The 27,404-nt window shown below is 41.8% G+C and overlaps 1 protein-coding gene across 1 annotated transcript in view; it reads left to right on the top strand.

Moving 5' to 3' along the window:
* Positions 1-26,055, top strand: part of LOC127047993 (betaine--homocysteine S-methyltransferase 1) — a 28,469-nt gene extending 2,414 nt beyond the window's left edge. The window contains exons 2-8 of the mRNA XM_050947059.1: positions 2,493-2,625; positions 9,733-9,851; positions 12,730-12,921; positions 14,245-14,392; positions 15,105-15,287; positions 22,729-22,957; positions 25,685-26,055. Of these exons, the coding sequence (XP_050803016.1) occupies positions 2,493-2,625; positions 9,733-9,851; positions 12,730-12,921; positions 14,245-14,392; positions 15,105-15,287; positions 22,729-22,957; positions 25,685-25,877 (1,197 nt within the window). The 3' untranslated portion in view covers positions 25,878-26,055. The remainder of the gene's footprint in view (positions 1-2,492; positions 2,626-9,732; positions 9,852-12,729; positions 12,922-14,244; positions 14,393-15,104; positions 15,288-22,728; positions 22,958-25,684) is intronic.
* Positions 26,056-27,404: the final 1,349 nt, after the last annotated feature.

Raw genomic sequence — 27,404 nt, 5'->3', positions numbered from 1 at the left:
GAGCGAGAAACTTGCAGTGCTGTAAAGTGCCTGTGTAGCCAAGGCCTTAGTAACAGAATTTGCAGTCCTGCTCTTTCCTCGGACAGTGGTCTTCAACATTTTTTCATTTGCAGACCTCTACAAATTTTCAAATGTAGGTTGCACCCTTTTGGAAATCTTAGATTTAGTCTGCAGACCCTCAGGGGTCCGTGGACCGCAGGTTGAAAACTACTGTCTTAGGACTTTACCTTTTTAAAAACTCTTACAACCCTCTTATTGTTGTTTTATAAATCAAAAGGTAAATATATAAACATTTCTACAAATAGGTAGAAACAGTGAAAAGTTGAAGAGTTAACAGAAGCAAAATATAATCCCATGATCATAAATGTATCCATTGAGCTATTAAATTATTATGATAAATTATTCTCATATAATTTTATGCTGCAACATTCATATTTGGCATGAAATGGCTTGATCAAATGAGTGAGGAAATGAAGCCAGTTATGAGTTCTTACCAGGAATAAATTTGAATCATTTGTTGTTTTATATTATTTGATATGCTGGATGAACAGTGTTCATTATTCTTTAAAATTCTAGGAGTGCTGTATGTTAAGTTGTTGCTAAAATACCATATGCACAATTCTTAATCAGATGGGATTTCTATCCCTAGCTTCCTTGCAACTGTACAACATTAAAGTTACTCCTTCATATATTTATATGACTAAATCCCTATGTTTTTTGTGAAGGTACATAGATAAATGAGGGCCTTTGTACAGTCAGACAGTTAGTTGAAGAAATATACTTAGATTGATGGTAACAGGCTACAATTCATTACACTTATAAGACCAAACATTTGAAAAATATCTAAACAAAATTCAGTGGTTTCAGAGTAATAGCATATACCAGATATCTCTTCATGAAAGGGTCTGTGAAACCATGTAATTATACCACGTTCATGGAACATTGCACTTGTGTGAAAATGTTTTAACTATTCTAAGTAACACTTAAGATTACTATAAATGAAAGGGATCAGAGGGAAATTTTTTTTCAGTTTTGCTTTATATAAAACACTGTATTTACAGCTACTTTTACTGTTCCCCTTAATGTCCAGTAAATTAAGCTGTAGCTATGCTACCAATTATCCCTAAAATTTCCTATTGTTGCTAGCACCAACCGGTACAACTCCACTCATGGTAGCATGGGTAGGAAACTGTGGGGAGCCTAACTTAAAAAGGCCTTAGTTAGTTAGTTTTCCATGATGATTGTGTACGGCTTTCACCTAGGAAAGGGATTAAAAAAGATTTTAATCTGGCCCTTGAGCTCCTGCCCGGGAGTAGGGTTAGGAGCTTTCCCTGCTCCAGTGCTCCAGCTGGGGAGTGGGGTTAGGGTTTGCCTTGCTCCGCTCCACATGTGCAGCAGCTCTGTGCAGCTCCTGGCAGCAGGAGCAGCCAGGAGGTTTCTCACGCTGCCCTTGCCCCAAGTGCCGGCTCTGCAGATCCCATTGACCAGGAACTGTGGTCAATGGGAGCTGCGGGGTTGGTGCCTGCAGATGGGGCAGAGCTGTGTGGCCCCACCTCTGGAGGGGGGAAAGGCTGCTGTTTCCAGGAGTTGCTTCAGGTTACTGCTGCCAGGATCCTGCACCCCTGAGCTCCCCCAACCCCCTGCCCCAGCCCCGATCACTCTCCAAATCCTTTAATTTGGTGCTTGGAGCACCTTCCTGCACTCCAATCCCCTCATCCCCAGACCCACCCCAGAGTCTGCACCCCCAGCCAGAGCCTCTCCCCTGTGCACCCCAATCCCCTACCCCAGCCGAGAGCTCCCTCCTGCCCTTTAAACGACTCCATCACAGCACTGAGCACCCTCCTGCACTCCAAATCCCTCATCCCTAGCCCCAACCAGAGTCTGCACTCCCAGCTGAAGCCCTCATCCCCCTTGTGTGTCAGTAAAATGTTACATGCATGCTTTTTTAGCTGTGGCATGATACCTTCCTTGTGTCATTTTGTACCACAAGCTACTTGTGTTGCAGCATTGCCTAGGTGACCTTTATCTCAGCTGAAGAGTAAATGAGTTACTAAAAAAGTAGGACACTAGTGTTTCTCTTCCAGTAGTTAACAAATATTTTGGGAGCACGTAGGGCCCGTAATGGGTGGGATTTTAACCATTTATTTTCACAGGAGCATGACTGGACCCTTGCGTGTGATTTTTGGGAATGGTGCATTTTTCAATTTTTAATAAAATTGTGATCATAGTCGAGAGCCTAGGTTCTATATGTATGCTTATTATAATAAAATCCTACATTCTTTGAAAACTGACCTTCTGCCATTGTTTAAGCCTGAAAGATGCTTTAAAGAAACAGAATAACATGTTGCTACTGCTGCTGATTGCAATAGCCCTCAAATTATGCTTGGCTGTTCCCAAAAAACAAAGGATGACAAAGTCCCTATCTTGAAAAGTGTGTAGCCTACAAAACTACATAGCTACAGTCCATCAACCTTTCCTCCCTTATTATTCAGGGTATTCTAGAACGTCTAGATGCTGGAGAAATTGTGATTGGAGATGGAGGATTTGTGATAGCTCTTGAAAAGAGAGGTTATGTAAAAGCTGGACCCTGGACTCCAGAAGCTGCAGTAGAACACCCAGAAGCAGGTCAGTCTTAACAAGAAACTGTAATCATGGAGAATGTAAAAATCTTTGACTATATATAATAAACCAATTATATTTTTTTTATTAGAATTCCTAGCAGGTGTTTAAATACAAGTATTGAAACAGCTGCTCGATTATTTAAGACTCATGTACCTTTGTTGTAGTGGGGCTATTTTAGGAGTTGTGTATTGACTTAAAATGATATAGTTTGTTTATTTAATACCTACAAGAAATTAGAAGTTTTTAATAATGAATGTAAGGGCTTAGAGATCTCTTCATATACTCCACTATACTCTCGTACTTTCAAGATTTACTCCACTGTGAAACGAGAAAAAATTAAAGGCTGTAAGCAGGGCTTTGGAGTGGAGCCCGGAGCTGGAGCGCAGTGCAGCTCTGGAGCAGTGGAACCGAAGGTTTTTGCCTGGAACTGGAGCACAGCTCCAAAATCCTGGCTGTAAGAACATAAGAAATGCTAAAGTGGAACAGACTAGGTATCTTCTCTCTGACAGTGGCCAATGCAACATACTTCAATGGATGGTGTAACCTTCTTCTGTCTCCCGCAAAATGCACCTAATGGGACAATTCTCTACCATGAGGAGGAATTTCTTCGTGACCTAGCAAGTGATCAGCTTCTGCCTCAAAGCATGAGGATTGAAAATTATAGCATAACAAGTGTAATGTAGATGCAATTATCTATTTATGTATGCAATCTTTTCTAGAAACTTAGTAGTCCTTATAACATCCTGTGGCAGCATATTCCACAAGCCAGTTTACAATGGGTAGAAAAGTATTTCCTTTGATACATTTTGAATGTGGTGCCCTTAAATTTAATACAGAAAATAGGAGTGCCAAAGTAGCCTTTATAACAGGTCTATAAAATAACTAATATTTCCTTGACCTAATCCTTTCAGTCTTCTTTGAGCCTCTGTTTATATGGAAGCCGTCTCACAATGCCTTTTTAACAAGGCTTAAAACCATCTCTGACACTTGCTAGTAATGCGCTGATAACCTATTACTCATGTCTATAACATGCTTATAATATTTATTAACTCTTTATGTACTATTTATAAATGTATTCCTTTAATATGAAGTGTGAACATTCCCTCTTCTGTGCAGTGCAGTGCCTCCTCTGCACTGCTGAATTTTGCTTCTCCACCCTGCACGGTCATGTTACACAGAAAGTAGGTGTGGAAAATAGGGGAAGCAGCTGGCGCGGCCAGTTGGTATGAGAACTGCTACAGAACTATCTAATCCCTCCTACCTTGTAAGGAAAGCACATAAGAGATGGAGGCTCTGGACAGGGGGCAGGGAGGGAAAAAGAACTGAGGGAAAGAATGGGAGCCTAGGAAGAGAAAGAGAAGATGAGGACTAAGGAAAGCAGACCATGTGAGGGAGGAGATGGGCAGGACAGATGATGGGGAGAGCAAGGGTGTGTGTGTGGTTTTTTTTGTTTTTTTGTGGGTTTTTTTAGGGGAGAGAAATGTTACCTAAGTAGAGATAGGAGAGTTCAGAAATGAGCCTTAAATGCCTACAATGGGAGATGTGTAAACAATTTAAAATGCTATCACCGTACTGAAACCCTTGCAAGATTTCTAATACTATTGCTTGGTCATATGTGCAAAGTCAGATTTTGTCCACATGGTGGGTTGAAATAAAAAAATTATTTGAATGAGTTGTACTTTAAAACTTTAAAAATACAGCACATCTTTAGCTAATACACCTGAACTATGACTGCAAAGAACTCTTAAATTATTGTTAAGATTCCAGTAGCTGCTAGAGGCCCCAACCATGATGGGGTCTATTGTGCAAGGCACTGTACACCTAGGAAGAGACAATCACTGCCTTTAAAGAATTTACAATCTAAATAGACAAGACAGTCAAAGGAAGTAACATCCCCCTTTACAAATAGATTTAAAAATGTAAAGAGATATTTGTGATATGCCAGAAGTAACCTAGGAAGTCTGTACCCCAGCTGGGAATTACTGGGTGAAATGTGTTGGCCTTTGTTACACAGGAGGTCAGACTGGATGATCGTGATGGTCCCTTCTGGCCTTAAAATTGATGACTTAAACCCATTTATTGTGAGGTTTCAGGCCAGTGTCTAAATCATAAGGCTATCCTTCCTCTCTAAATATTGAGAAATTTAAGATCCTGCTAATTCCTTACCTGGTTGTTTAGGATATTCATCTAGTTTGCATGTTTATGAAACAATTTTATTGGTTCACCTGCATCACCAGTTCCTTGATTTTGTGAACTGTGCACTCTGCTGGGGATGCCACAATCATCAGTGAAGAACACTTGAAGCCTGTGAGGAGAGGGAGGTAAAACAAGTCAAGCATTATTAAGGCACTGTAAGAGAATGTGTGGTCTCTCTTATTGTCCCACACTCTTAGCAGAAGTTGGAACCCTTCAGGGAGTTGCTATTTCAGCTTTGTTGACTGACTGTTCATTGGCCCATGAAGGATACAAAAGACACAGGAAAGGTTCCTGTGGTTAGCACAATATAGGTTCTGGAGCTCAGCTGTCATAAGATAGAAACTTTAGGAGCAGCCAAGCCCAGAGAAGGGTTGGCTGGATTCTTGTGATAACTTTATTAAAAAAGTAACACATGCATGCGCACACATTCACCCCCCCGCCCCCCTGAAGGGGGTGAGTCTTGAACATGTTTTAACTGTTTTAGTGTAGGGTAAGATTTCCATTGGCTCACAGGAGAACAGCACTTATTTTACCCTGTAACATAGGCACCAGCATACTACAGTGATGAGCATTACTGCACTAGAAGAGGGTGTGCTGTAGTTTCACACAGCAGAAACAGGGTCCATGTGGACTGTGAAAATTGTAAAGAAAGTGGCTGATAGAAAAAACAAACTAGTGGATCCTAGAAGTATTCTGAAGTGGCCCTTTGTTTGGAATGAATGACCTATTTTTAAAATTAAATGCTGCTCACAGCTGGAGTGTTTTGACTGTCTCTGTTCAAAGGATGTGATATTGAAACTTGATACTGCTGCGTGATGCAGGATTTGAAGAACTTTCAGAACTCTGAAGTTGAGCAGTAGGCTATGTTCCTGACTGGTTCTTGTGTAATAGCTGGTATAAGCAATGTTCTGTTAGAGCAGCCTCCTGGGTTATTCCAGAGTGTGAGTGCAGGATAAGAGTAGTCTGGTTTCTGTGCTCAGCACTGCCCTCTACTGAGTGGAATCAAACTTGCCCGTGTATATAGATACAGGCCTGGTCTACACTACGTGTTTAAACCGAATTTAGCAGCGTTAAACCGATTTAACCCTGCACCCATCCACACAACGAGGCCCTTTATATCAATATAAAGGGCTCTTTAAACCAGTTTCTGTACTCCTCCCCGACAAGAGGAGTAGCACTGAAATCGGTATTGCCATGTTGGATTAGGGTTAGTGTGGCCGCAATTAGACAGTATTGGCCTCTGGGCGGTATCCCACAGTGCACCATTGTGACTGCTCTGGAAAGCAATCTGAACTCGGATGCACTGGCCAGGTAGACAGGAAAAGTAAAACAGTGGAGCTCAGTGGAGTGGGGGTCCAGGTGCAGCTGGTTGGGGCTCAGTGGGATGGGGATGCGACTGGCTTGTCAGTGTGGTCCAGGTGCAGGAGGAGTAGGGCTTGTCAAGGTCGGTTCTGAGTGCGGGTAGGAGTGAGACTTGGCCAGTAGGTCTGGGTATGATGGCATCTAGATGCATGGGGCTTGGGCAGATGGGGAAGCAGCTGTCTGTACAGTGATCCCTCCCCCTGCAGCTGAGGAGTGATGGGTACAGGAAACAGGGAGAGGAGTTTGCAGAGCTTTCTGCAGCTAGGGAAGAAATCTGAGAGTGTATCTGACTCAGACCTGAATGCCATGCAAGGGAAGAGGAAGTCTCGCCCTCCCCAGTCCAGCTGGGACTAGCAGCTCAGCCTGGTGCAGGGTAGAAGCCACCAGCCAGGTCTTTCCCCTGCCCCACAGTGATTTATCTCTCTGCCAGCTGCCCTGGGCACCCAAAACATTCTGAAGCCACAAGAGCGGTCATGCAGCCCTTCCCAGCAGTAAGTCATTTTTCTGTGGGGAAGCAAAGAAATCAGTGGAGGCATAAATTCTGCAGATGTGTAGTGGTGCAGAAGCCCCCCAGGAGTAACTCTAGTGACTACCATTTGAGCTAGATCTGGGCTGGAAGCCTGTATTTCTTGAAGACTGTGTTTTCTAGTCCTTGTGTTGCATCCACAGAGTTGGCTAATGAATCAGGTTGTCTATCAGCAATATATATGATATGATATGATATCAAAGGCTTTTTTTTAAAAACCTCTCCAAACATCGGCCTTGGAAATAGACATTTTTATATCATGTTACCATACACCTCTATAAAAGTCCAAGGGACTGTGTGGCTAAGCTTTGACTGTGGGATACAGGGGCTTACATTTCTGTCTTACTATTTCATATCTCCCTAGGGTGGTGAAATTAGCATCTGTCTGGTTTCTGTTTAGTGGACTGTGTGTAAAATAAATTGTTAATCTCTGTTCACCTACTGTGACAACTGCAGCGTTCTATATACAAACTGATCACTGATTACTTCTAATAGACCTGATCTCATAGGTAAAATTATACTAAAATCACTGGAAGTTTTGCCTCCAAAAGTATAGGATTGGGCTCAACAAAAGCATTATATTTAACTTTATGGGACACATGACATTTGTTTTAGGACTGCAAGTTCTTTGGGTGCAAGGACCTTCTTTTCATTATATATGGACAATGCCCAGTAAAATGGGCCCTTGGTCTTGGTTGGAGTTTCTGGGTGCTACCACCATAAAATAATAAATAGTATTAACTTTGGATAGAAAAGGGGGAATAGCAAATGCTGGCCATAAGAGGAGGGTGCTTGGCAGTACACTAACATTTTCACATAAAATATTGCTTTTGTGCTCTTTAATTTGCAAGACTGATAGTTATTTCTGTGACAGGCTGGCTTGCCTGTGTGCTGGAGAGCTTGGGGCTAAGCCAGCCCTGATTACAAGATGAGCCCCACCTGAGAGGAATCAAATGATTCTGATGTAAAAGCCAGCAGAAAGTTACAGAGAAAATGGGGTTGAGAGAGTGATAGAGGTGGTTTCAGGTAGGAAGCCTGGAGGTAAGCTGGGAAATGCTCAGGAAACAGAAGCCACAGAAGCATTAGTTGGCTTGAAGAAGCTGCTGGAGGGAGCAAGCCTGGTTCCTGCAGAGACATTGAACTTTGACCCAGTTCTGGGAAAGAGGGCTGGGAACCCTCCAACTAAGGAAAGAGAGGAACTCCAAACTGGGATTGGGGCCCAGAGTGTCAGTATGTACCTGGAGACTGAATAAATTGGACCCCAGGTGGAGAACATTGTAACTTTCCTTTGGACTGTGTGGAGTTTAAGGAGCCCTGTGAATGAGAAAAAAGGGGCACTCAGGCAGCAGTAAGTGACCACAGTGCTACAATTAATATTTTCTTATTTCACAGGCTAGAGCAGATCCCTTATCTTCATTGTTGACTAATTTCCTGGGCAGTTGTTGTGTTTCCTTTCTCACACTGATCTAAGGGCTGGTCTACACTACAGCTGTAAGTCAATCTAAGTTATGTTACTTAGGTCAACTTACAGTGCTTCCTAAACTCCACTGTGACAATGAGAGATGCTCTCCCGCTGACTTACCATATGCTTCTCGAGGAGGTGTAGTACAGAAGTCGATGGGAGAGCACTCTGCCATCGACTTTGTGTGTCTTCACCAGACCTGCTAAATTGACACTACTGCATCAATGGCAGCAGTGCTGCTTAGCCATGTGTAGACATGCCCTTAGTCTGATCTCTTTCCATACTTCCTCTTTCTTTTGCTGACATCTGCTTTCCTTTCCTCTTCACTTTACTACGTTACAGCAATCCTGCTAAGTGACACTTTGTTAGCCAGAGTTTGCAGAACCCAAAGCAATGGTAACTTAACTGTTTCTCTCCAGGTGGTGTCAGGAATAAATCAATGGGGACACAGTTCCTCTGTCTGATATGTGATACAAACCAGAGTGCTTTTACCTAAAACTACTCTTTTATTAGATCAGAGCACATGCATGCTGTCACAGTAGGTTCAGAGCATATTTAAACTTATATTTACCAAAGTTAAGAGAGCTTTGAGGACTCAACAACCAGGCTTCTGGGGCCCCCTCCTTCTGTCTAGATGCTGGAGAACTTAGTTATCAGATCCTTGCCCAAAAGAAATCTTCCTCAGACTGCTCCAAAGTACATGTTCTAACTAAACTTTTTATAAATTTTCTCCTGACAAAGCACATAGCTCATAATACTCTCTGGTAGGCTAACAATTTCCCTAAAACAGCCAATAACAATTCATTATTCTCCTTATCAGAAAAGTATTTCTAATCAGAACAACAATAAAACTTACTTGTCAAAGGTGCCTAAAACTGAGGTTGGTTGTCCAAATATTCCTTCTATTTTCAGGGAACCTTAACTTCCTGTCCCAACCTCCCATTCTGATAGCAAAACTGCAAACGTGTAGCTGCATGGCTTTGCCTCTCAGGGCCCTAAAACTATTTCTATCTATGTGATGTCTGGGTTTCAGCTGGCAGGGGCTGAACATATAAAATTGCTGATTGCAGTGTGTCAAGTTCTGGGGTACATTCAGGAATGTCAATTCAGGGACTACAACTTGGGAGTTCTGCAGAACAGACTACAGCAAAAGATAGGCAAGGTGCCAAAGATTCAGTGAGTGAGCTTACTGTCAGGGTGATTGTAGGATAAAAGGTTCTCCATGATTGATTAGACGGATCACTGCAGATCAACATCACCTTACTGGAGACTGACAGTCTCAGCAGAGGCTGTTTGACTGGCTAAGGAGACTGAATTGTCTGCTTTCCCTCTATAAATTGTCCCTCCAGGTTAGGAGGTAAATCAACAGAGAAGGTGGCAGTGTTCGCTGCAGATACTATACTTGCTACAAAACTAAGTAGAAGATGTCTTTTTACAATACCATTAATTCAGAACCTTTCCTAAGCTAACATAACCTAACCAATAAACATGTAAGTGTACAAACAGGTGCTAAAATAGTAACAACCATATCAAACTTTTTTTGCCTTTTTTTAATACCTTGCAGTTCGTCAACTTCATCGGGAATTCCTCAGAGCTGGATCAAATGTTTTACAGACATTCACCTTTTATGCCAGCGAAGATAAACTAGAAAATAGGGGCAACTACGTAGCTGATAAAATATCTGTGAGTAAAACACTGGTTTTAATGGTTATCTATGAAAAAATGGATACTCTTCTCTGGTTTGAACATGGAGGCTTCTTTTTACAGCTTGTCAAAGCTAATTTAGTCATGTTCAAGGGCATGAAAATAAAAATCCCAATCAAATGGGGAGGGCTTATGATTTCATAGTCTGAAGTGGTAGGAAGGACCTCTGGTTTACAATGGCAATGGGAAAAAATCAAAACATGGGTAGTGGTGAGAAGAGGGGGGAGGACTATTGAGTCAGCTTAACTCCAAATAAACTAAGTTATTTATCTTAAGTAGAGTACATTAAGGACTGAATCCACAAACAGCAAGATCAGTGGTAACAGGAAATCCTTCAGCATCTGGAGAAACAACCCAGTCCCAGAGAAAATAATATGTGGATAACAAAAAAAAAAAAAAAAGGAATAGGTGCTAAGAGCATATCATCTGCAACACAGCAATAACCAGTACATCCAAAATATTGGTTTTGGTCCTCAATCTTGCCCCCTCTTCAGGTGAAGAGGGGCCCTGACAGTAGGACTACTGTGATTGTGCTGCACTGGGAGGAGAAAGATATTGTGAGCCCACAGGGTACAATAGTGGGTGTGGACTCCAGCTTAGAGCTCTGCCCTGTGTAGCAAGTCTTTTGGTTTGCCACTGTGTGGTTCCTCTCATTCTTTTCCCTGTGAAGGGGGTCACATGCCTGCTCAAGCCTTTGGTACATGGAGAGGATTTTATGAGGGGAAGAAATTCCTTCCCTCATCCCTGTGGAGATCTTCATGCCCTGAGAAATTACTCAGGTTAAGTGCTGGGGCAGCATTTGGAGCCTAATTAACAAATCAGGGTTACCCAAAAGCCACTGTGTGTATCAGAATGAGATACTTAGTTCTGCTCTTACACCACATCACCAGGTCTTGCCCACTTAGACTGTCATAACTCCTATTCAGCCTGACTTCATACTTCCATCCAGTTAATGATAAATATGCCGAGCCTGATTCTACCCAGAAGATACAAATAATTTCCAATGTATGTAGGTATGTAAAGACTTGCTAATATCCCAAAAGGAAGGAAACAACGGGTCCTGAGTCATTACTCCTATTCTGGCACTGTGCATTGTTTTGACAAGAAGATCCCAATATGTAAGTGTCTCAAAACAGAGTGGCTATACATTACTCTATGATCAGAATGCATTCAAATGACTTTATTTCTAACATCACTATAAACATTTTTTCTTAAATTCTTCTATCCCGATTAACATTGTGCATATTTACCTATGTTTTTATTAATTCATTCAGAGTGAGTGATTGAACTTGCATAAAGAAGACAAATGCTTTAGTTTTTTTTTTTTTTTTTAATCCGTTTTTGTTGGTTGGACATGCTTCCATATCTATAGGGAAAATTTTGCTGTTTGTTCTATAAATTCCAAATCTTGACCTTTTAAACAAAATATTATTTTTCCCTCCTGTTTAATTTGTTTTCACAAATTCTCTTAGCACTGCTAACAGGTGTATAGAGAACTTGGCTTTCAGTCTACATTGATTAATCAAACATAAGTACTGATATCTGTTTTCCTTTATATACCTATATATTTAAATTTGTTGATGTATTATCTTTACAATGGGATAATTAATGCTACTCTGGTTAAAATTTCTTTAGATCTTCACAGATGTATGTACAAGATCCAGCTTAGTAATTTGAGATTCTAAATTATGATATAACAACCACAGACAATCAACACTTCTCAATTTATAAACATCAATTCTTACAAAGAAATCCATATATATTATAAATAAAACATATCCATATTATACCCCATAGGTGGTCTTTTGAACTGTAAAGAAGAATATGTTTGAAACCAAATACTTGCTTACATAAGCATTATTTTTATAAGCAGAAAATTCATAAGAGGATCTTTATATGGGGTATATAAAATATCTTGATGGAGGATTGTTGTATACATACTAATTAAATTTAATTATGGCTTGACTATGAGAGATCCAAAACATCTTAGTATGATTAAAATCTCTTGGAAATATGTTGTCTCTTTATATACAGTTCACTTACCAAAAAACACACAAACCAACTTTTAAATATCCATACTGTGATAACTGGTGAGTAACCAGTCAGGTACCCAGTACAACAGGTTAACCAACAGACTTGATCCACGGTGAAGTGTGAGAAACCAGATAGACTTGGTACTCTTTAGTAATGCAGCTTATCCCAAAACCATCATGTATTTTTGATGAATATTCAGAATTATCAAAATGAATGTTATATAATTGTGAGATTAATCAAATATATTTGCAAAATAGTTTGCAAAATGCAAGATGCTACTACACCTCTACCCCAATATAACATGAATTTGGATATAACACAGTAAAGCAGCACTCCGGGGGGACATGGCTGCACACTCCGGCGGATCAAAGCAAGTTGGATATAACGCAGTTTCACCTATAATGCAGTAAGATTTTTTGGCTCCCGAGAACAGCATTATATCGAGGTAAAGATGTATAAATAAAAGCAAAATGTTGTTCTAACAATACACCACCATATGCATCAATCACGATAATGTTAGTGTCAGATGACAGTGTCAGATAGTTATGTGCCCTATTAGCTAGCCTGAAGGACATGATCTGTTGACCTTTATTTTACTAACATGCTGCTAAAACAATTTAATGTTTTCATATTATGACAAGTTTCAGATGGTGTGACATTACGTGGTACTTTAAAATGTTTTAATGAGGCACAGGCTATTTCTAAAACTAATTTGAAATTTTAAACATGAAACTGATTATGGTTCCTAAAACTCATTTTTCTTCTGAAATGCAGGCATCTCTGTAATAAATCAGTATTGATGTAGTCTGCTCTCATATTTCAGGGCCAGACAGTGAATGAAGCTGCTTGTGATATTGCAAAGGAAGTGGCTAAAGGAGAAGATGCTTTGGTAGCTGGAGGAGTCAGTCAGACGCCAACATATCTGAGTGGCAGGGATGAAGCTGAGGTTAAAGCAATTTTTCGTCAGCAGTTGGATGTCTTTGTCAAAAAGAATGTGGACTTCTTAATTGCAGAGGTAAATCCAACTGTAATTGTAAAGAAACCAAGTGCCTTCAGTTGATGCAATTTGCCAGCTTAGAATTGAAGTCTTTAGTCAGTTTTTTGGGAATTCACACATCTCGATGCCTCCTTTAAAATTTGCTACTGTGCTCTTACACAAATAGTAGCAGATATATTTTTTCCAAATACAATACTGGCAGACATTGTAGTGTAGAATGCAACCGAGACCCTAACACCAAATCTCTGTTCTTGTCTGTGTAGGAATAAAAGGGGCGGGTCATGGGGATTTACCCCACTTTTGCACCTCCCTATAATCCGAGTGCCTTCTCCGCTACCATCCTAAATTAGAGGAACCTTAAGACTGTTCTAAGTTGCACTTTGCTGCCCATGACCCTTGATAATAGCTGGACGCAGCAGTGCTCCAGGCATGGTCCCAGTCCTCTGGTCACATTCCAGCACATCCTCTGAGGGTGATGATGTGGAACTGACTGTCAGTTTTGTCCATCTGGGGAAGACCCTGTATCAGCAACATTCCCTGCTGGGCAGGCCTGCTACTTTAACAGCTCCTTTATGCTGCCAGACTGGTGTTCTGTAGAACCTTTACAAGGTAGAATGGAAAATTGACCCCTTTGTCTTCATTTGTAGCTAAATCCAGAGAGGTACTAAGCACTTCTCAGTCTTGTTGACTTCAATTGAAGTGGAAGAGGTTCATCAGTATTTGGCCCGTAATCCTTCAAATGATGCTGATGACAGTTCTTGGTATTCCTTGTGGAACTGGGATCTTTGTGATTATTCAGGGCCAGATTGTGGCCACACAGGAGCATTAGGAGGCATAACACCTTCCTGCTATCTCTGCTCCAGTGTGGTCTCCCCACATCTCCACTGCAGGTGTGGAAGGGTAAGCAGGGGCCATGCAGGCAAGTGGGAGTGAGTGGAGACAAGGAATGGGCAGAGAACAGAAGAGCTGGTGAGATAGGAGGGTTAATAATCTGCTTCTGGCACTAAACAATAGCAAATGACCACACACTTGGAGCAAGGGAGGAACAGGGAAGGAATCCAGCCTCAAAGGCGTAGTTCTTTCTCTGGGGTGCTATGCACAGCCATGTACAAAAAACAAATTGTACAAACATAATCTAAATCCCAGTGATGGAGGCTGAGGGTCTGATGCTATTAATCTTTATAGCAGTGTAAGTTAAGAGTAACAGTTACGCCAATGTAAATGAGAGGAGACTCAGGCCCTGAGATCTACCTGGGTGGGAGGAGTAGAGATTAAGGAGTGTGTAACACTTAGGCTGGGTCCTCACACACAAGAAAATAGATTAGATTTACTTTCTTTCAGTACTTTGAACATATTGAAGAAGCTGCATGGGCTGTTGAAACCTTAAAAGAATCTGGGAAGCCAGTTGCGGCTACCATGTGCATTGGTCCAGAGGGAGACTTGCATGGTGTACCACCTGGAGAATGTGCTGTCCAACTGGTAAAGGCTGGTAAGAAAGTTCCTCCCCCATATACTCTTAAAAATATTTAGTTTTAGGAGTATGAGACGAACTGAGGCACCTATACAAGGAACATAAAAGTACACATCTCAACTAGGTAGGGTAGTGGTTATAATTAATAAATGTAACTAGGTTGCTTTCCTGCCTTATAATCTCTACATCTCAAGATTCATCTTGCAAAAAGGGGGGTATAGCCAGGGTGTCTCTATGCCTTGGTAATCCGTGGCTGTTAGAACAGATCACTGAGCCATAAGTAACTGGCATAAAGTTGAGCAGTCCTAAGACTGCTCTACTTGGGCTGCTGAAGCAGTCCCAGGATCACAGGGGGCAAAAAAGTGGGCTAAAGCCACTGGATGTTGGTGCTGGAAAAGGGGATGGGGCATGTGATAACACTGATGATGGTACGAGTTGGAGGGAAAAACAGGAGATGAGGGAAATGAATGCAGTATGGGTCACATACAGAAAAGACAGCTTTCCCATTAAAGAATGGGAGGGAAACCATGCAAGATCTTAAGAGTGTCTTGATCTCCTGTCCTGCCACTTGATTTTGCTCTGATTGGCTTGCAGTCATACTGGTAGTGTTGAGGTTGAATGCTTTGCTTTCAAAGCATTCAACCTCACTCTGGCTAAGAATTTTCATTGCTGTTAAGTCATTGCCCAGTTCTTGGAAAGCAGTGTAACTGGAAAGTTGTCTTCTTCACAGGTGCTTCTATTGTTGGAGTGAACTGCCATTTTGATCCAGAGACTTGCCTGAGAACTGTGAAGCTCATGAAAGAGGGCTTGGAAGCTGCTAAACTGAAAGCACACCTGATGTCTCAGCCACTTGCTTTCCATACTCCTGACTGTGGGAAGCAGGGCTTTATTGATCTGCCAGAATTTCCTTTTGGTAAGACCTAGACAATTTTTTAAATTGGTGATTTTTAGCAAAGATAAAGCTGCAGTGGTATCAGTGCATGCAGTGGCATCAATCCATACACTACTGTGCAGAACTTCAAATCAAGGAAAGTCAGAGCAGTTGCTATTAACCAAAATGAATTTTAGAATCATAGAACTGTTGGGCTGGAAGGAATCTCAAAGTCCTCAAATCCAGCCCCCTGCACTGAGGCAGGACCAAGTAATCTTAGACCATCCCTGGCAGATGTTTGTCCAGCCTGTTCTTAACCTCCAATGGTGAAGATTTCAGTCTCCCTTGGAAGCCTATTTTAGAGGTTAACTACCCTTATAGTTAGAAAGTTGTTCCTATGTCTAACCTAAATCTCCCTTGCTGCAGACTAAGACCACTACTTTTTGTTCTATTTCTAGTGGACATGGAGAAAATTGATCAGAGTCCTCTTTTTATAACAGCCCTTAACTTATTTGAAGACTTATCAAGTCTCTTCCCCTCTTTCCCCCTCCTCCTCAAATCTTCCTTTTTAAGGTTTTCTAAACCTTATCGCACATTGCTGTTCTCCTCTGGACTCTCTCCAATTTGTCTGCATCCTTCCTAATGTATTGTGCCCAGAATTGGACATACTACTCCAGTTGAGGTCTCACAAGTACTGAGTAGAGCGGAACAATTACCTCCTGTGTCTTACATACATTATTTCTGTTAATACCCCCCAGAATATTAGCCTTTTTTGCCACTACATCACACTAACTCAAATTCAATTTGTGATCCACAGATCCTCTTTCACAGTACTACCATCTAGCCATTTATTCCCCAGCTTGTAGCTGTGCATCTAATATTTTTCTTCCTAAGTGAAATACTTCATTAAATTTCATCTTCTTGAATTAAGACCAGTCTCTCCAATTTATCAAGGTCATTTTGAATTCTAATCCTGTCCTCCAAAGTGCTTGGAACCTCTCCCAGCTTGGTGTCATCTGCAAATTTTATAAACATTCTCACTCCATTTATCAAAAATATTTATCTTTCTGTAACTCCTTGGACACAGTCTCCAGGCAGGCAGCATGCCCCCTGGGACATGTCAGGTCAGCAGTGGATGCCTCTGTTCCCCTCAGAAAGGAATCTCTCACCACCAGCGCTCTCCATCTCCTCTTGGGTCTGAGAGGCTTATGGCCACTGCACTTTGGGGCAGCTGGATCCTCCTCCTCCTCCTCCTCTTCCTCAACCATTGAGGCCTGCTTCTCACCTGCCCCCAAGACTGAGAGGCTGAATGGTGCAGGCAGAGGAAGAACTAGCAGAAATGATGGTGACGCAGTCTTGATCCCAGCCCTGCCCACCCAGCCCTTCCAGTGCCCCTTACTCCCAACCCGCAGCTGCCTGTGATCCCATCCCTGCGCCCCCCCCCAAGCCCTTATCCTCCTCCTTATCATATATCAAGCAGCTGTACATGTTAAAGTATAAGGTTTAATAACCAAGCTAGAAGGTATTTGAAAAAAATCAGATTCAATACACAGTCCAATAGCATTAATCTTTTTAAATAGATGTGCTTTGCTATGCCCCTCTGAGTGGACTCTCTAAAATGCAGTACAAAGTAATCCTAGATTTTATAGCTTGGATTATGTCCAAAGATCTGTTCCAGCTAGCTCAGAGACTGACAGAACAGTTTCACCATGTGGCCAAGAATCCTCAGATTGTAAATTTAAATAAAGCCCTTCTCTAAGAGGATCCATCTCCATACATGTTAAACTCCTCCATTTCACTGGAATTCCTAAACATAGAGCTTACTTTTATAACTGACTTTTTTTCCTTGTATTGTAGCAAGAAATATGACAGCTGTTCCTACTCTATTTTTTTGAAACATTTTTAGGCTGTGCACCTCTCCTTTTCAGCATCTGTTCAGGCTCTGGCCCCATAACACTACTTAGCTGCTTGTGTAAACTTTTTTTCTTTGCTGAGCAATCTACAATAATTCTCATCTCCATAATGGATACAACAGTGGCTATTTCCCCCATAGTAATCACTCTAATGCTAGGTGATGCTCGTTATTCAGGAAACATTGTCTTGTATGAGGTCATCTGCTAGTATATTCCCAGTACCATAGATTAGAACCAACATTCTTTCCTCCCACTGCTTACTCTCTGGCCAAGAGCCTGCATAAATGGGCTAAATTGAACTCTGGTATAAGTGAATGGATACCAGTGAAGTCAGTTGTCTAATCTAGGTCTGGATTTGACCTGTTGCATGTCCTCATTTCATTTCAAGTATCTTAACCTGATACCGAAGCTACTGAGTCTTTCACTGGCTGTTGGATTAAGGCTGAAATCTGCTTTTGCTGTTTGGATTTGTACAGGCTTAGCACTAGTTGCTTATTTGTCTTTCTGTACCACTGTGTATCTACACTTTGTTAATCTTTTCAGTCAAAAACCCCAATCTTCCAAGGAACTCTGGAGAGGTGGAAGGACGCTCTTAGCCCATGTTGCTGAGGAGACTATCACAGGTCTGATGTGCTTGTCTCCTACAAACTACAGTGGCTTCCCAAATATCATGTCTAATGCAAGGTCCCTGCACTGACCTTCAAGATGCTCAATGGTCTGGGCTCAGGTTTGCCATAAAACAGCCCAAAGCTTTAGAACAAGAAGTATGGCCATTATTTTTATTGTTGCACTAGACAACTCCATTGTGCTTCAGGAGCAAAGTTTATTTGTGCAGGAGATAGAGCTTTTGCAGGAGCTGGTCCAAGTTTGAGGAACAATCTTGTGTATATTCCAAGAACCAGCACAAACCTCCCCTGTTTTCATTCAAAGTGCAAGGCATAACTCTCTGACCTTGCATTCGCTAATACAAAAGCATAACCTAGTGTGCATCTAGTTTATGAAAGAGAATCCCATGGTGCTTTTTTCATGTGGGGAGAGGACAGGAGAAGTTGATCAAGTCATTTAATGCACTTCTGGAAGATGCTTGGCTGGCAGGGTGCTGAGGGCAGAAAAAGAACATTAATGGAATAGGAGGAATGTCCTCAAAAGCTTTGTCTGCATTTAAATCAGTTATTCTTAAAGGTAGCTGGTTCAGCACTAGACTTATTCATGCCTCTCCTAAATAGGCCTACCAGCTTGTGGCAGATCCTCTTGCTTTGGGACAAGCAATCTTAAGCAAAACTTTCTTCACTGATTTCATGCTATAGGGCCTGTTATATTTATGAATGGGGACTTATCTAAGGATTGCTTTTGAGTGGATCTTTTCACGTACTCTGAATTTGTTGGTTTAAAAAAAAAATCAGGTACTTTCTTACGATATTAATTCCCTGAATGCTAAAAGCAACATATAGAACACGTGGTATCCATCACATCAAATATTACTTTTTAATTCAGTTCAAAAGGATACTACAAATTTTAAAATTCATTCCTTGTAGCAGAAAAAAATTCAGAGCCTGTCCAGAAGCTTCAGCCACAAGGATCAAGGAACTCTGGGCAGGTGGAAAGAGGCTGTGCAGCAAGAATTGCTGCAGCAACCTTGTCGACATTACTGTATTGTGGAATTGCAAGCACTTCTGCAAGCCCCTGCTACACCTTTAACACAGCATATGTCCACGGTCAAGTGCTGATAACCCCACAAGTGCTTAAGACAGCTGTATGTCATCCATCACTGTCACTCAGCACCACTGCAGCAAGTGCTGGTGTTGCAGCTGCAATAATGCAGTTGGTTCCCTTAGTGTAGTCTCCAAATTCTGTTGCCTGCCTTTCACTGACAGCTGTGATGGCTCAGGCTGTTATTTATATTATTTCTTAGATACAGAAAAGTTACCGCTAGCACTGAATTTAATACAGTAGCAGAAAGATTTCAAACTACAATTATTTTAAATGGCAGCTAATTAATACATCCCTTGAAAACAGACACAGCTACTATTCACATAATAAAAAGATGGAAACAAGAATACACTTTCTCTTCCTGTTTAGCTAGAATCAGAGGGATGTGGGAGGGATGCATGGGCTACTGTCATCGTCTGGCCCGCCAGAAGAAAACCGGGATGCAATGGATGTGGTTTAATTAGGCTGCAACATTATTCACTTAACATATCTGGGAATAGCTGACAGCTATCAGACCACTCACATATAGGCTGCCTCTGGGGTTGAGTGTACCCAAGCTGGCACTTAGTTGGATCTGCTCTGCGTGGTCCTCCCTCTGTGGCTGCTCACCTGTCATCCCAACCTCTAAGCAAACGAAGTGAAAATAAAATAAAAAAATTAAACCTTAATTTAAATTTTTATATATTCTTTTGCCTCAAGGAGATTCCCCTACAAGAGGAAAGTCAAAGGGTGACTAGCAGACACTTTGACAGACACTCTCTGTGGCATGTACGTACTTCATTGGGGATCGCTTCTGACACAGTACCCAGACAGACAGGGCATTTCCTGCTCTCCTGAGATCTGAACACAGGAAAGCTCATTAGTGATAGGGTGTGCAGTAGGCTATTCTGCTGCAAATACATCACTATGATGCTCCACTACCCACTCATTCCTCTATTCCACTCTGGTCACTTAAAGCAGGAACATCTGTGTACCACAGCAACTCAACTAAACTGTCTGAGGGAGGGAGAGACAGGGCTGGGAGGAAGTTTGCTTGGCCTTATGAAGGGATGGCCTCCCTCCAGACCTAGGCCTGGACTATTCCCATCTCTGGCTCCTATAGGGAAATGTATGAGGGGAGGGAGCTTTTACTTCTGCTGAAAAACTATTTAGAGTAAACTTATAAAAATGGCTGAAAACCTTTTTTCATTCATGTATTTTGAACTCCTTATCTCTTCTATGTAACAATGCCTTGGAGTCCAAGCCTAAAGTGGGTTGGCGGCTGCTCAGTAGGAGAGGGGTTGGTAACTTTCTACTATGGTAGCTGCATTGAAAATGAGTGTAGGGGACATAGCATCTGTCCGTTATGGCACATACATAGATCCATGTGCAGGACAGAACCACTCAAAGCATCCTTTGGAACAATCAGAACAGGTGAACAAGAGCAAATACCCTATATATCACAGACTTCAAATCATAGGTGCTGGAAGTAAGAGTGCTGAGGGTGCTGCTACACAGTGGTTTCCATCTTATACAGGGTTGACAGTTTAGTTCAGTGGCTAAGTCCCCACTGTATAAAGTGTTCCAACACCCCTGCCTCAAATGCTTTCCTGTGGAATTGTCAGGCATTGGGGGGGAAACTACAGTCCACAAGCCTAGCAATGCCTAAGGCTGTAATGTACAACGTGTACCCAAAACAGGGTTGTTAGTGGGCATGCACTGTATCATTCAGTCACACTGGTGCAAGGTTCAGTGCTTTAACTGGTTTAAATGAGGCTAGAGAGTGGGGTGGATGTGTTTGGGGAGTTTCCAGCAGAAGACACAGGAATGTATTGAGAGTTTGAAGATGAATTAATCGCTAATATGGTCAAGTAGGGATCAGCAAAGCTTGGTAAAACAAGCCACCTGATCTGCAGTTAGAGGGTGTGTGTGTGTCTGTGTGTTCTCTCTCTCTCTCTAGGATCCCCCCACACACTATGGAGTCAGAAAACAAAAGCTATCTTGAAACAAAACAGGACATAAGTATCAAAAAATCCTAGACTAGCTAGAAAAATGTCTAGATTTTCAGGTAGAATTTTAAAATGTCTTTCCTTTTCTTTCAAGAGCGGTTCATTAGAGCTGTCAGTAAGCCGATCAGATCCTTAGTTTATCTAGCAATGAGTTACCAGGACAATCTTATCTCCTCTCTCTTTCTCTCTACCTAGCCTAAAGCATGAGCCATTTATTAGGATGTAACTTAGGGCTTGTCTACACTGAAATACTATATGAGCACCACTGCAGTGCTTCAATGTATGCACTACTTACACCGATGGGTAGGGTTCTCCTATCAGCATAGGTAATCCACCTCCCCAAGAGGCAGTAGATAGATCAGTGTTATCCACACGGGAGGCTAGGTCATTTTAACTTTGCTGCTATGGGGTATGGATTTTTTCATACTGGAGTGTAGTTTAGTGGACTTAATTTTCTAGTGTAGACCAGGCCTTAGTCCAGTGGTCCCTGAATATGCCTTTCCTATGGTATCTGGAGCAGCATCCACCCTGAGTAATTTCCTTGGATGCTGTGGATTTCTGCAAGAGGAAGTAGAGAAAGGAATCCTGCCTCCTTGCTGTGGAGCAGAAGCCTGCTCTAGTACCTTCCCATGTGTCTCCTGCCCCAGTAAGGGAGTTCATGCTCCCTTGCAGCCTCTGAAAACCAGCCCCTCACTTTCATGCAGCAGCACCACACAGATTTCAGCGGCCACAGGGCCCTTTTGGGATTTGCAGGATTTGCTTTTCTGTTCTTTAAGTCTCATCTCTTCTCCCATCTCCCCAGTCATTCCCTCTTGGTTTTCCTGCCTCCTCCTTTCCTCTGCCCTCCCCCATTTCTCTGTTCACTTTTGTCCCTTCCTGTGTTGGTTCTTTCTTCCTCTTGTGTCTCTTCTCAACCCTATGGCTTTGCTACTCCACTCATCATCTGTGCAACAAGAGAGAGCTTACCCCTCTTCTAAGTCATCTGCACATAGTGCCTGCTGCAGAGGAAGAGGCAGTGCTACAGGCTCAATACAGCCCTTCTGATTCCCGCAAGTAATTTATGGTTGGAGGAGGAGGGAAGCATAGCTGTCATCACTTGGACTCAAGCAGCAGCAAGGGGGACAAAGAGTAGGATAGAGAAAATCTGCTATGTGAGAGGTGGAATTGAAAGTCTATTGGGCCTGTTATCTGATGGAGCAGCTGGCCACAGCTGCTTTTCCCTAGCTCATACTCAAAAAGCGGGTGAGAAAAGTTCAAGGGGCTATTGGTGTGTTTCACTCAGTTGCAGGTAAGTTGATAGCCTTTTGATATAGTAGATTAAAGTAATGAAGTCTGTTTCCCTAGGCACAAAGTGGTCATTTGTTGATATTTTTTCTGATATGTGGGGATTAACACTGGGTTCCTTAAAGCACTGAGATGCTATTACTCCACATTCATAAGCTGAACGTAACATTTATATTTTAAGGGGTAGTGGCATTTTTCAGTAAAGATCATATGAATAAAGCCTGTATTTTAAGTGTGACCTCTCTGATTTACACTTAAATACCCACCTAGTAGCTGGCATTTGATTTAGGGCTTTGTCAGATTAGAATTTGGCAGGCTCTATCCCTCTGGAACAAGGAAACTTCTGGCAAGTATGCAACAGAGGAGCATTGTGACACCTAAAAGCTAAAATGTAATGAAATATTGCATCAGTAGTGTCTAGCCCAATTAACAGTGTTTAAATCTTTACTGCAATAGCCCAATCATGCCTGTGACATTGTACTTTGCATGTTTGCAAACTTAACTGTAACTGAAAATATAAAGCGATTTTACTAAATGTCTGCTAAAACTAAGTATTATTGCAGTTAAAGCTGATGCATATCATTGTAGCTCTGGAGCCAAGAATTGTCACCAGATGGGATGTTCAAAAATATGCGAGAGAGGCCTATAACCTAGGGATTCGATACATTGGAGGCTGCTGTGGATTTGAGCCTTATCACATCAGAGCAATAGCTGAGGAGCTGGCTCCTGAAAGAGGATTTTTGCCACTGGCTTCCGAGAAACATGGTAGCTGGGGTAGTGATTTGAGCATGCATACCAAACCCTGGGTCAGAGCAAGGTATGTATATTAACTGTAGTACTTATCTTAAATGGCATATTAAATATGCACCATACACTGTGGTCTGTGTTGTCTCGTACAGTGAAATGATTATGGAACTTTCAGAGAAACTCGGAACATGTATGTGAATTAGCATAACTTTGAAAGTTCAGGTCTAATTTTTAGGTGTGAAATCCTGGCCCTACTATCTTCAGTGGGGTCAGTATTTCACCCCAGTTCATTTAAACCATGCTTAGGATGAGAGCCTGATCCTAACAGGTCCTGAGCATGATACCTTGCCCTCAGCATAATCCAAAAACTCCCACTGAAGTTGAAGTGAGTTGTGGGCAGTGTCTTAAGACTTAAACCTACATTTGTAATATCCTACTATGACATGGACATTTTTTTTTAAATGTCCTTCTTGTATAATGTTTGCAAGGAGACTTGTTCCTCCCCCAAGAAGCTTAGCCCTGGTACGCTGACCTAAGGTCAGACTAAATTAGTTGGTAGCCATGAGTTAAAACCCAGGAACCTCTTCTAGCCAGGGTCGGCTCTAGACATTTTGCCGCCCCAAGCACAGAGAGTCCGCTAGACCCGCCGCTTTGGCGGACCTCCCGCAGGCGTGCCCGTGGGAGGTCTGCTGAAGCCACGGGACCAGCGGACCCTCTGCAGATAAGCTGCCAAAGGCATCCTGCCTGCCACCCTACCGGCGACCAGCAGAGCGCCCCCAGGGGTTTGCCGCCTCAGGCACATGCTTGGAGCGCTGGTGCCTGGAGCCACCTCTGCTTCTAGCCTTCTATAGGCTAAAACAAAATGTGGTCATGTGGACAAAATGCGGACACTAATGGGTCTTAAGTACAAGTAGTATAAGGTACTATACTAACTCCATAATGGAGAAAACATAATGAATGCATGTGCTGCTCTTCCATTTCTTCCTCCTTTCCACCAGTACAAATGGATGGTGGGGGGGGGTAGTAGTCCCATATTACCTTGAAGACTGGTACACACTTGACATTCAGAATTTTTACAAACTGAAATGACTGCTGTGATGGGTTGGATCCTCCTTCTGGGATACCACCTGATGTGGTGGGATTTGAACAGGGAAGGCTCAGTTTATCAGCCTGTTCTGGAGCCTGGGTCCCCTTTACCTTACCTTGCTGGGTTAGGCTCACAAGCCTCTTCCAGCCAAGCACACAGGCAGGGCCACACCTAGCTGCACAGAGAGACAGAGATCCGCTCTGGAAAGGTTCAGAGGCTCGCCTCAGCACTGACCACTCCCTTTAAAGGGGCACAAACCCAAAGGTTTTATGAAATTCGCCCCCTCCCTTAGTGTGGGGGGAGATATGCACAACTTCTTGCCCTCCCAGTTAGAAATTACGTACATTGGGGTATATTATAAACAAGCAATAAGATTTTTGTAGTTAATAAAGTGAATTTTAAGTGAATATAAGAGAACAGACAGAACAAAGCAGGTTACTGACCAAATAAAACAAAATATGCAAGTTAAGCTCAATATACTTAAGAAACAAGGTACAAAATGTAATTTCTTACCCTAAATGTTATTTTAGGCGGGTTGCAAAGTTTCTGTGGTTCAGCGTTCCAGTTATATTTCTTTTCAGACTGGACCCCTGTGTCAGTCTGGACTCCCCCCTTACCTTGCCTTCAGGTGGCGTTAGCAATCTTTCTTCTTCAGCAGACTGGCCATGGAGAGTAAGAGTCCCATTTGCCTGTCTCCCCTCCCCCAATAGGATTTACATAAGGCGGGAATCCTTTGTTTCTCAAACTTGACCCTCCTTCCCTTCCAATGGAAAGTCACAAGAAGTTCCAGATAATGTTAGTATCAGGTGACAAGACCACTTGACTCTGTAGTATCACCGCGTCCTTGAGTCAGTGGCAGGAGCGTCCGCAGGAAGGCCCAGCCTTTTCATAGTCCATCGTCCTCACTGATGGGCCATCCCCATCTGGCTTTTCCATTGTTGTACCTGAAATGTTAGCAATGAGCGTCACCCAAAGTAGCATAGTTGAAATACAGATACATGGTCAATATTCCTAACTTCAGAGACAGAAATTATCCAATGTGTATGCCTGTATCATCACATTCAATAAATTATAACCTTTCCAATGATATCTTACAAGACCCATCTTGCATAAAGTACATCTCTTATGTCATATCATAAGCATATTTTCATAAAGAATATGAAGTGAGATGTCACAACTGCCTAATGCATGTTAAAAGAATTACATTCTTACACTGTAATGATCTTTACTTTATTAGCCCAATGGGACTTCACAGATTACTTTGACCAGGATTGGTCTTGACATTTGTACTTCCTCCCTCCCCATTTGTTGGTATTTAATACAATTCAATGCATCTGCAGTGGTTTTGGGACCATAAAACTAGAGATCCCTTAAAATGAAGGAATTGTAATATGTTTTGGTTTGAACTAACATGAAAGTAATTCATAGCAACTTTTAAGATAGAATTAATATAGACTACCATGCTAATAATACCTATTTGGTGAGTGGCTTAAAATGTTGCTTTAAAAGAGTGGAATGCACTTTTTTTTTTAAACGCAGCCAATCTTCATAAATCTCTTCCTGTATCCAGACCTCTTGTTGAGCTAAAACGTATACAAATGAATTAAATCCACTGACTGTTTTGATCTAGTTATTAAAATATTTTAGACTGTTGTAACATTTCGTCAGATTCTTCCATTAAAAATATTAAACATTATTCTTTATTTTTAGGGCAAGAAAAGAGTACTGGGAGAATCTGATGCCTGCTTCAGGCAGGCCATACTGTCCTTCAATGTCAAAACCAGATAACTGGGGAGTGACTAAAGGAGCTGCAGAGCTGATGCAGCAGAAGGAAGCAACAACTGAACAACAGCTGAAGGAGCTTTTTAAGAAACAGAAGTTCAAATCCAATATAGTGGCTTAAGTATTAGCCTGAAATATGTATGGAGAATTTCCAAATGTGCTTGCGTCACATGAAATAACTTGTGAAGACAGATGTCCATGTATCAGTTTACATGTAATGGAAGAAGCTAAATGCAGACAGAATTTGATTGCAAATGAGGTATCAAATCTTGAGAATAAATCACATTTCTATAAAACTACTTTGGAAATTCATTTAACACAAGGTAGGGAGAGCTGATATATTAATAATGAAGCTACCATTAGGGTTTGCTTAGTGCTGTGATTTGGTAATATGATGGTGTAAAAGGAGTACAATGCTAATTGAATATTTGGAGAACAAAAATTATAAGCAAATTTATTTTACTCCAGTCTCCCAAAATTAAAATGTCAAACTGCAATAGGCAGAAGTAGTAATGGTATTAACCCAGCATGCCTAAAACCAGATAAACTAAAATTTTTTTTTTAATTATAATGGAGATAACATACCTCCAGTAAGCCATGATCAGAATTTTCAAAAGTGCCCTGATTTGGGGTGCCTAGCCTAAAACCCCAGAATTATTTCAAGGTTGGTGGCACTCAGACTGAAGCCCCCCCAGTAGATAACACTTCTGAAAATTTCCTGTGTTTGGGGGGAGTAAAACACCTCCATGGAAAGCTTTTACAATATGACTCAAGTAGAGAGATCCCCAAATAGAAAACTCAAGGGGCAGGAAAATTTGGATAAACCTAGTTAGAAATTGGATTCTGCAGTCCCCCCCAAAAATTAAACCAGATTTCTCTCTGGATTCCAAATCCCCAAACAGTATTGTTTTGGAAATGTGCGAGGAGCCTGTACAGCTGTTTTGAAACCCTCTGTACCAAAACAAATGAGGTTGATGCCAAAGCCTCTCCTCTGAATGAAATATGCCTTTAAATAACCTTTGAGCAACAGGCTCAGCAGACCATAAGAGTGAGAGTGGCAATCAGACAGCCATTTAGCAATGGACTTCTTGGTCATGTAACAAAGCTCTATGAGTTAATGTCAGAAGGAACAAAAGGAACTTTTACACCTCTCCAGATTTAAAAAAAACAAAAGAAACCCAGGACATTTTGATATTGAACTTGTGGAGAAGGGGCTCATAGGGATGAGTGCATGCAAGCCCAGGAGAAATGTTGGCAGGATGATTGGCTCATTAAGACAAAGTTCATCATCATCTTCAGAAACAATTTCGAATGCAGCCCTAACACCAACTTATCATTGTAAAACATGATGAAAGTTGAATGAGTCACTACAGACTCATTAAGTGCATTCTGCAAATTAAACCACTACCACCAGGAAAACAGCCCTTCACAAATGACACCTGAGTTTCCATGGAATGAGTAGCTGGAAAAAAAGCTTTTCATCAGATTAGTCACAATCTTGTTACCAGACTACAACTGAGGGTATGGCTACACTTGAAACTTCGCTTTGAAGTGCGAGTGTGGTCGCCGCGCCAGCGCTGGGAGAGAGCTCTCCCAGCGCTGCACATACTCCACATCCTCTACGGGTGTAACTTGCAGCGCTGGGAGC

The sequence above is a fragment of the Gopherus flavomarginatus genome, chromosome 3, assembly GCF_025201925.1.
Source record: "Gopherus flavomarginatus isolate rGopFla2 chromosome 3, rGopFla2.mat.asm, whole genome shotgun sequence".
NCBI lineage: Eukaryota > Metazoa > Chordata > Testudines > Testudinidae > Gopherus > Gopherus flavomarginatus.
This window is presented reverse-complemented; position numbering and strand designations above follow the sequence as displayed.